Source organism: Danio aesculapii, chromosome 20 (assembly GCF_903798145.1).
Source record: "Danio aesculapii chromosome 20, fDanAes4.1, whole genome shotgun sequence".
In the NCBI taxonomy this organism is placed as follows: Eukaryota; Metazoa; Chordata; class Actinopteri; order Cypriniformes; family Danionidae; genus Danio; species Danio aesculapii.
In genome coordinates this window covers 49268417-49279348 of record NC_079454.1, presented here as the reverse complement: position 1 = coordinate 49279348, position 10932 = coordinate 49268417, and the positions used below count along the sequence as shown (strand labels likewise).

Below are 10932 nucleotides of genomic sequence, written 5' to 3'. Positions count from 1 at the left end.
GAGGCAGAACCTCATCATCCGGTTCCTCAGAGGTGCGAGGTGGATGTTTCCACCCCGCCCCCCTCTCATGCCCTCTTGGGATCTCGCGGTAGTTCTAACAAGCCTACGTGGGGATCACTTCGAACCACTCGACTCGGTATCCTTGAGATTTCTGTCCTTGAAGACAGCTCTGCTGGTCGCGTTGGCATTGATTAAGAGGGTTGGGGACCTGGAGGCATTTACGGTCAGTGACTTGTGCCTAGAATTCGGCTATGTGCCCAAGGTTCCTACCACACCGTTTAAGGATCAGATAGTGAGCCTGCAAGTGATGCCCGCGGAGGAGGCAGACCCAGCCCTTTCATTGTTGTGTCCTGTTCGCGCTTTGCGAATATATGTGGACCGCACTCAGAGCTTAGATCCTCTGACCACCTCTTTGTCTATTATGGTGGTCGGCAGAAGGGAAGTGCCGTATCTAAACAGAGGTTGGCCCACTGGATAGTGGATGCCATCTCCCTCGCTTATCAGAGCCAGGGTGAGCCGTGTCCCCTGGGGCTGAGAGCGCACTCCACTCGGAGCGTTGCATCCTCCTGGGCGTTAGCACGCGGCGCCTCTCTGACAGACTTTTGTAGAGCTGCGGGTTGGGTGACACCCAATACATTTGCAAGATTTTACAATCTGCGAGTGGAGCCGGTTTCCTCAAGGGTATTAGGTAACCCTTGATGATTGAGTTAACAATTCGGTTGGTGTCGAAACACGCTTGCTGCACTATTCGCTCTAACCTGGAAATACGTGCGTTTTTTCAGCTTTGTCAGTCCTGTTCCCCATTTGGCGAACCCTGCAGAGTTCCTCCTAGGCCCCCAGCATCTGACTCAACGGAGGAGTCAGGTGTTGGCCCGTTACGTTGTTGGCATGCCCGCTAGTCAGCCCGCGTTCTGGGTGTAGGTGCCTGCTATGCGTGATCCCCGCAGGCGATCCCAGACGCTAACTCAGCCACGGTTTAATCCCCTCTTCTAGGTGGGCTCGTGTCTTCCCTCCCCACTAACCATTCTTTTGCATGGACTCCCCATCTCTGGGCTTGTCCACAGGTTGTCACCAGGTCTCCCCTCGGGTAGCAGGTGATCTCCGCAGCGTCCTCCCTATCGGGACTGAACGCTTTCCCAACATACTGTCATATTAAAACCTATTTTACTGGGTTATTGCGACTCCCCGAAAAATATAGCTGTTCCTGAACAGGTAAGTAAGGGCCAGGGGACACGTTGGAAGACTGTGCCTCGGGACGTTGTAGGTGCGCTCGCTCTGGTTCTTTCGTTGTGGTGTTTTCCATAGATTTTCCCATAGTGGAAGTTTCCACATAGCATTGGAGTTCTCCATCCGAAGGGAAACGTTACGGTTACCAAAGTAACCCTTCGTTCCCCGAGGGGGGGGAATGGAAATGCTATGTTCCTTCACCACAACGATCGTCCCTTAGCTGTTGAGCGTGAAAGTCTCTTCAGCTAGAAAAGGATGTAGAGCATTGCACTAGCTGCGTCTTTATAGCATGACTGATTGTCATTAACGCCAGCTGTGCACGCTGACGCCGCCAACTCATTGGCATTTTATTGGCCCATTTTTATACTCGTTCAGATGATTGGTTTCTGACGAAATCCCCATAGTGGAAGTAGTTCCCCCCCCCCTCGGGGAATGAAGGGTTACTTTAGTAACCGTAACATTTACAACTTGATACAAAGAAAGATTTTGGTTCATATAGCTAATATTACCCTTTACGAGTGGGGTAAAATTTTTTTTATAACTTTTCACTTCCGTTTATATTAAGTTATATTAGGTCTGCATAAATAAGGGGCGTGGCCACTTGAGTGACAGCTAGGTCTCGCTGGTCGCCGTCACATCACTTCAGCTGATTCCAGCTGATTAGCCACTGAACTCGCATATTCATCGTATTTTTGTTTTGTTTTATGTGGCTTTACACAGTCAGTTGCTTTTTGGAATTATTTCTTACAATTATCTAGTAATATGGCATGCTGTGTGCACTTAATTGTGCTCACAAACCATTCACGTGGCCTCCATTTCCCAGGTAAGTAAAGTTATATACTTGTGTACCGTCTCTATAAATGTTTTTTTTTTATTTAAAATAATTTATCATTTATAATTTTCTTTAGACCTGTAATGCACTCCAGAATCTGACAGATTGATTAGCTGTAGACCCTAGAACAGTCATCTGAAATGTTGTCATACAGTTTTATGCCTGGATTTCATAAATATCCTTGCTTTTACTTTAACACACACTATATTTAAAGTATTTGAATGTAATTCACATTTTCCTCCTGTAGAACTACGTCATAAGAACAATGCTTAGTGGCTCTGTGTATTACAACAGTGTTTTTAAAAGACTAAACACTATTGATATAGCATAGAACCAAGCACATGTGGTCTGAACACAAAAGAGTTGCAGGTCATGAAGTATTAAGCGTTTCTCCCAAAGAAAAATCTGTCTAAGCAAAATGCCACTCACGCTCTGCCTCTTTGCCCTTATTTGGTCACCCCAGGTTGGAGCGATGACGCATGAACAAAAAGGTGCCGGTCGCCACGCCCACGTATCTTCATTAGCGCTCTCAGGAACCTATGTGTGACGTCACGGATACTACATCCATATATTTTACAATCTATGGTATTACCTTATTCTGCCATTCAGATGCAAGCTCTTTTCTGAGGTTGCTTCAGGACTTCCGATTTATTGGTCTATGGGGAATAAAAAATGGCAGAAAACGGTTAAGCTACTTCATGAGTGTTCATGAGTATACAGAAGAATAAAAATAACATAATAAGCAAAGTCCAGTTTGCAACATCAAGCAGTATAATATAGGGTTCCATTCTATTGGCCCAACGACAGAATCTGATAAATGGTCAATGGTTAAATGCGTGGGTCTAGCACTTCTAAAAAGAATTGTTATTTATTAGAATTTATTTATATTTGTTCTCAACTCCAAATTCAGTCGGACTCAAATTTAAAGTGACAGTCAAATTTAGACCGTATTTCTAATCAGGAATGGGTCACATTTGTCTTTCATGAATCAATTTAGAGTTTTGATTTATATCTGATCCCATCCTCTTTTACGTTCATTAGGGACCCAATGCCGCGCAGAGTTTTTACACCCTGGGGCTGACGTGTTTCTCACGGACAGGATCTTAACATTCTGAAGTTAGTCAGAGGATGCAGGGTTAACTAATGCCCAATTACTCTGGTTGCCTCCTGCTCACTCGTACTAAAAGTGTAGTTAGTTTAGTCATTTCCATACAACTTGCTAAATCAGCGATTACCAGAAATCGAATAGTCTCCGAGCTGAAGTTCTGAGTGCTCTAAACAGTCTCGTGCAATTTGTTTGGATATCATGTACATAGATCAAGGTAGCACCATCCTCCACATAATCTACTGCATATAAAAAACTTCAGGAGAATTCAGAATGCATCAAAACATAACACTTTATTTTCCAGATGAAAGCGTATCATGCCAATTACAGAATAAATTAAGAATCAATTAAAGCCAATTCAGAAGTAAATGCACAACATCAATTACCCACAGATAACTCTAAGAGTATAGCTTATTAGATGTCCAAATTATACAAAGGGTTGAGCTTGAGAGCTCTGCACTATGGGCCAGTCTGGATACAAACTTGCGACCCAGAGACATTTTGTCCTTCTCTTTAGATACCCTATGGGAGAGTTCTTATGTCAAAGTTAACATGTGACTTAAAGATTTACTCATCTATTGGGATTTAATCAATTTATCAAAGATATTGAACTAAACCACATTACCAGTCTAGGCATGGGCCCGTGTAAAATTCTGATGGTATGATAACCTTGGATAAAAAGATCACGGTTTCACGGTATCATGGTTACTGATCTAAAACAAAATATTTTTAAATGCCAAAGTAAAAAAACAAAAAAAAATTCTCCTTTGAAGACAATATATTTTATTTTAGGAAACATTTTGGATATCTTTTGTACAGCGAATAGTCCGGACTGCTGAACGAATCACTGGCACAACCCTTCCTACACTTCAAGAACTGTACTCTCCCAGAGTTAGTAAAAGGGCTCGCAAAATCACTCTGGACCCCTCACACCCAGCACACTACCTGTTCAAAACTGTTACCGTCTGGTCGGCGCTTCAGAGCACCAAGCACAAAAACAGCCAGACACAGGAAAAGGTTCTTTCCTCAGGCCGTCTACCTTATGAACATTTAAATATTCTCCTACTCTGCAATTAATATGTGCAATATTTTCTCATACGCACTTATTATTATTTTGTGTTGTCACTTGTCACTTTATGTACACTGGAAGCTTCTGTAGCCAAAACAAATTCCTTGTGTGTGTGAAGCACACTTAGCAATAAAACTGATTCTGATTCTGATTTTCTGTTGGAGATACTGTTCTCCTACAAAGAAAAAAAAGGTATAGCAGAAAATGTTGGCGGTTTTAAAACCTTGACTTCCAAATCGTGGTATACCTTGAAAATGGTTTTCATCCCATACCAGTATACCCATACTGGCCCATACCAGTCACACCTAAGTATTTATTAATATCAGAGGGGAAGCAAGTTCAAGTTCATGTGTCAAAAAGTCCATCCTGGGCCTTTTTCTTCAGATTCCAGGGTTCTTGTTTTATTACCGGGAACATTTAAGTCTGAGTAAAATTCATCCCTACAATAACAAGCTTTTTTTGAATGGCTAAAAAAATGAATGAAACCGTAAGTCTTATGCCAATAACGTTCCAATGGCTGCGCCCACTCTTACCTCAAAGGTCAATATATGAGCACTGGTTAACATTAAATGAAAAAGTTCTGGAATGTGCATTTAACCTCTTGTGAATAAATCACAAGCTCCAGTTAAGATGTAATGACTATTTAGTGTGCACAGTTTACCTAGAATGATGGCATATATTATATCAAGTGCATAGTAAACCTTAAGGAACAAACTGTAAATTCTATGTTTTGGGGCGAGACGGTGGCTCAGTGGTTAGCACTATCACCTCACAGCAGGAAGGTCGCTGATTCAAGTTCCGGCTGGGTCAGTTGGCAATTTTGTGTGGAGTTTGCATGTTCTCCCTGTGTTGGCGTGGGTTTCCTCTGGGTGCTCCAGTTTCCCTCACAGTCCAAACACATGCACTATAGGTGAATTGAATAAACTAAATTGAGATTGGTGTATGTGTGTGAATGAGTGAGTGTGGGTGTTTCCCAGCTGGTTGCAGCTAGTAGGGCATTCGCTGTGTAAAACATATGCTGGATAAATTGGCAGTTCATTTTGCTGTGGTGACCCCTGATGAATTAAGGGACTAAGCTAAAGAAAAATTGATGAATGAATGAGTGATGTTTTTTGTTACTTTTGAGTTATGTTTGTATTACTTTTCATACCTGGCTGACGCTTGATCTCTTTCAGAACTTGTAGGGATTCTCCTCCTTTTTTAAAATCAAGAGCTCTGCAATTAACAACGCACTGTATAACCTTCATTTAGAAATATATTTTATATTAATTAATTTATATTACTTTATTTTTTGCATCTCGTTTAAATACACCATGAACAGCAGCTACGCTAATTATTTTCTTTATTCTCTATTTCTACCTGGGGATACTCATTCCGAGGCCACTAAAGACTATGCAGCACCATTGATGCGATCCAAGACCTGTGAAGAGATGATCCCAAAATATCCATAATCCTGGACCAGGCAGTATCCCGAGCTGATGCTGTGGTCGTCATGGAGGAATGGAGTGCATGAGACTGATTCCTAAAAGACCACCGTGACAGATGAGTCCCCGCATTGATTGTTTGGGCCAGCGTGACCCCCCCCACCGATGACCTACTCACACCTGCAGCTTCTTCACGATGGATGTCCAGCTTCTCCAGCCTCCGGTTCCTAGACTGCAGCTCCACACAGGAAGTTTGGCCAGAAGAATTATGGTCGTGCCCAACTGAGCCTGGTTCTTCTCTAGGATTTTTTTTTCCCCTTCACTTTGTCAATTGGTGTTTTTTTTTTTCCCTCACCACTGCCACCACTGGCTTGCTTGGATCGGGACTTGTGGAGCTGTGCTTCGGTGGATTTACTCTTCATTGTTAGGACTATCAGCTGTTTAACTTAAACCACACTAAACTAAACTGAACTTCAACTCTGAAAACTGAACTTTACTAGATCTATGTTAAGCTGTTTTGACACAACATACATTGTGAAAAGCGCTATATAAATAAACATGAATTGAATTGAATTTACTGGTTATAAGATTAGATGTCAAAATTTTAAAGTCAAATTAATAACAAAATCAAGGTCTATCGAACATACTGAACTATATAATAATCGAATTGAAATATAGAATAACTGAAATATATAACATCACCAATAATTTCCCTCTTAACAAACGAACTGTCAGAGCCAAACCCAAACCAAAGGTTTTGACTGGAAATTTCCATCAAGCAGGAAAGGGAGCCAAAAAAATAGCTTGGTTCAGTTTTTTAGAAAATTGTCATGGGTATGAACCAAGATGAGATATTGATCTATCTGCATGACATGCTTATGAAAAATGAACTGCCCTTTAGCTATCTCATTCATTCATTTTCTTTTCGGCCCTTTTATTAGTCTGGGGTCGACACAGTGGAACGAACCACCAACTTATCCAGCATATGTTTTACGAAGTGAATGCCCTTCCAGCTGCAACCCATCACTGGGAAACACCCATACACTTAAATTCACACGCATACAGACTGTTTAGCTTACCCAATTCACCTAAAGCGCATGTCTTTGGACTTGTGAAGGGAATTCGAAGGACCTGGAGGAAACACACACGAACACAAGGAGAACATGCAAACTCCACACAAATGTCAACTGACCCAGCCGAGGCTCGAACCAGCGACCTTCTTGTTGTGAGGCGACAGCTCTACCCACTGCGCCACCGTGCCACCCTCTTTAACTATCTCTTTAAGTGTAATTTTAAAAAAATCTGACATTTCACGGACAGCATGTGTTTTCCACAGACATAATTTAAAAATTAATTATTTATTTACAGTCTGACCGACTAACTAACCTATATTGATCTTAATATTGAATAATTACATAAAGATATGACATTTTAGATATAGCATAGCTTAGACAGGCCTCGTGATGTGAAACGTCTTGGTTGCATGTCCTATTAAACTGTACAGGTCTGTACAAATCGTCCCCAATAAAGTCATGTTTTAAAAACCTTAGACACTTTGTTGAAGTCATTATTTGGTGCTGATGAACTGAAAAATCTGTGGCATGCGATAGCTAGCATAACGAATCAGGATGTTTAGATTAAGCAGCTGCTATAGACACGTTAACCTTATTTTAAATATAAAACATATAATTATTAGATTTAAATCTTAGCTCAGGCTATCTCTGTATCTGAATCTTTGTGTCAGTGGGATCTCTGAGTGAGGGACGAGTGTTTGTGTGCTTCAGTGATGCGCATTGTTATTTGGGAGGTAATTGTTTATAACCTTTTGTGGCTTTTTTCAAGTTAATAAAGTGTATTTATTGCTGTCATATCAGCAGCACAGTGCATACATGATAATCTAATTTGTGAGTGAATGTAAAGGCATTGAAATATATTTTTCCTCAAGATATCCCATCACGCATGTAGAGATGGACTTTAGTAGCCCGACTGGAAAAAGCAATAGCCCTGGGATGTCGAGTCCGCGAGCCCTGATTCCCTCCAATACAATTTACATCTGACTAGGAAACAGACAGAACTGTTTTAACACCATAAACAAGATGTGCTGCTTAGCAAATCTGAAAATCTGTAAAACTCAAATGACTGCCAGTTAAAAAGTGGTTGTAAAGATGCACTTACTGTAGTTCAGTGTCTATAGTAGACTATAAAAATAGTGTTACAAAAGTGTGCATAAAATACTGTGATGATTATTTTGTGCACTGATCTTGGCCTGTTTAATCACACTTTTCTAGCATGACCACTTGTATGTCAATGTATAATTTAATTTCATTAATTTTTTATTACATCATTTAGAACAAAGACAATACATAGTCTTTGTCAGTAGCTACTTGGTTGTCATAAAATCAAAATCTGTTGGTTAGAAATGGCCAACCCTGCTCCTGAAGGGATGATATAAAGCAGATTTCAGTTTCAACTATAATCTAAACATGCTGTACCCAAACCAGCTAATCAAGGTGTTCATGTTAATTCAATATTGACAGGCAGGTTGCAGCTGAAGTCTGCATGACGACAATGGGTTTATTCATTCCTGATGTGGATGTTCAACAAGCTCCGTTTGGCACTTTTTGGTAAATAGCATGTCGATGTATATTTATGATATTTAATAGCGTATGCAGGGTGTTTTATTATGGACACTCATGTTGTTATATACCTAATTATTTACATCTATTACATTATGAGGGAAGTTTGATGGCAAGATCAAGATTTTTGCATGTCTGTGCAACTTTTCAAGCTGATGGGGTTTAGGATTCTTAATGGAGTCATACTAAACAGACCAACAACGTTATAGATTTTATGATCTGTCACACATCCAAAAATTAAAACCACACAATGAGATTCAGCGCTCTATTGCAATACCGACAATGTCCTATAGAGAGTTTTGACTTACCGGCCACTTTATTAGGTACACCTTACTTGTATCGGGTTGGACCCTCTTTTGCCTTAAGAACTGGCTTAATTCTTCATGGCATAGATTCAACAAGGTACTAGAAATAATCCTCAGAGATTTTTGCCCAGTATTCACATGATAGCTTAACGCTACAGATTTGTCGGCTGCACATCCATGGTGCGAATCTCCCGTTCCACCACATCCCAAAGGTACTCTATTGGATTGAGATCTGGTGGCTGTGGAGGCCATTTCACTACAGTGAACTCATTGTCATGTTCAGGAAATCAGTCTGAGATGATTTGCGCTTTATGACATGGTGTATTATCCTGCTGGAAATAGCCATCAGAAGATGTGTACACTGTGGTCATAAAGGGATGGACATGGTCAGCAACAATACTCAGGTAGGCTGTGGTGTTGACATGATGCTCAATTGGAAGTAATGAGCCCAAAGTGTGCCAAGAATATATCCCCCACACCATTACACCACGACCACCAGCCTGAACCATTGATACAAGGCAGGATGGATCCATGCTTTCATGTTATTGATGCCAAATTCTGACCCTACCATCCAAATGTGGCAGCAGAAATCGAGACTCATCAGACCAGGCAACGTTTCTCCAATCTTCTACTGTCCAGTTTTGGTGAGCCTGTGTGAATTGTAGCCTCAGTTTCCTGTTCTCAGCTGACAGGAGTGGCACCCGGTGTGGTCTTCTGCTGCTGTAGCCCATCCGTCTTAAGGTTCAACATGTTGTGCGTTTAGAGATGCTCTTCTGCAGACCTCTGTTGTAACGAGTGCTTATTTGAGTTACTGTTGCCTTTCTATCAGCTGGTACCAGTCTGGCCATTCTACTCTAATCTCTGGCATCATCAAGGGGCACACAGAACTGCCGCTCACTGGATATTTTCTCTGTAAAACCCTGAGATGTTTGTGCGTGAAAATTCCAGAAGATCAGCAGTTTCTGAAGTACTCAGACCAGCCCGTCTGGCACCAACAACCATTCCTTGTTCAAAGTTACTTAAGTCACCTTTCTTCTCCATTCTGATGCTCGGTTTGGAATGCAGCAGATCGTCTTGATAATGTCTGCATGCCTAGATGCATTGAGTTGCTGCCATGTGATTGGCTGATTAGAAATTTGCATTAACGAGCAGTTGGACAGGTGTACCTATTAAAGTGGCTGGTGAGTGTATGTCATGATTTGGTCAGTTACCGGTGTCTGTCCATGCTGGCAATACTCAGATTTAAAAATTCAGCCCGAATCCCAATTTAGTCCTTTCACTTACCCCTACCCCTCGGTTTGTGCTTTCATGTGAAGGGGTGTCCCAATTCTCTTTAGCTTGGAGGTGTAGGTGTAAAGGGAAGTTCCATAAAACCCTTCAAATGAAGATTTCACTTTACCAGCTACACTAAAAAGTTTGTTCAAGCTACTTATTTAAATTGAGCCGAAACAACACATTCTAGAGTTTTTTTTTGCAGAAAACTTAATTGTTTTATGTTCAATCCACCTATATTAGTCAAAACTAATAAGTTAACTTAATTCCTTAATGTTGTCCCAACACATCAATTGTGTTGAACCCAGCATTTTTAGTGTTTAGCAGCAACATGGCTGCAGAACAGCAAGGAAAATATAAAAAATGGACATAAATAAGGATTTTTTACTACAAAAAGCATTTGATTTCGTACATTCATAATGCTGTTAATGTGTTACAGTCATGATCTTCAAAGAAATGTTTTTAAAACAATTGCTAAACTTCACTAGCATTAGTCCCTTATAATAAACACTGCAAAATATTCAACAATATACTTTAAATGTTAGTAACATTACCTGATGCCTTGACAGAATAAGCCGGTTTGTCAGAGTGGTCTGCTGGCAGGGAATTAGCTTTTTACAATACATCTGGTATAATGTTAATGTAGTTTCCTTGTTTTTAACATCCATGAAAATGATCACAGAGTAAATACACAGTGCAGTTTTGGGCTCTTGCAACATGATCCACTAGTCATAACAGGATGCCTGAAGAAACCTGGAGGCTCATTTACTATTTACATTTACATTTACAAACAGCATTCATTCTAATACAGTGTAAATTGATACTGAGAGAAAGTAATCTGTTAAACGAGCTTGTGTCTTGTTTGCTGTGTCGTGAGTTAGTGATGACATGTGATGACGTGTCTAGTCATAGTAGTAGTGTCTCATTTCTTACAGGGCTATTGCCAATCTTACCCCTTCACACTCTGTTTCAAGGGCCAAGGGGAGGTGTAGGGATATAAAATAGTGTTGGGATTGGGCCTTAACACTAGAACTAATAAGGTGGTCATTTTGAGCATTTTTA

The 10932-nt window shown here is 40.7% G+C and overlaps 1 protein-coding gene across 1 annotated transcript in view; it reads right to left on the bottom strand.

Annotated features, from left to right (window-relative positions):
* gfus.3 (GDP-L-fucose synthase, tandem duplicate 3) overlaps positions 1 to 10532 on the bottom strand; it is a 55048-nt gene extending 44516 nt beyond the window's left edge. Inside the window, exon 1 of the mRNA XM_056481362.1 lies at positions 10425 to 10532. Within this exon, the coding sequence (XP_056337337.1) occupies positions 10425 to 10496 (72 nt within the window). The 5' untranslated portion in view covers positions 10497 to 10532. The remainder of the gene's footprint in view (positions 1 to 10424) is intronic.
* Between the last annotated feature and the right edge of the window lie 400 nt (positions 10533 to 10932).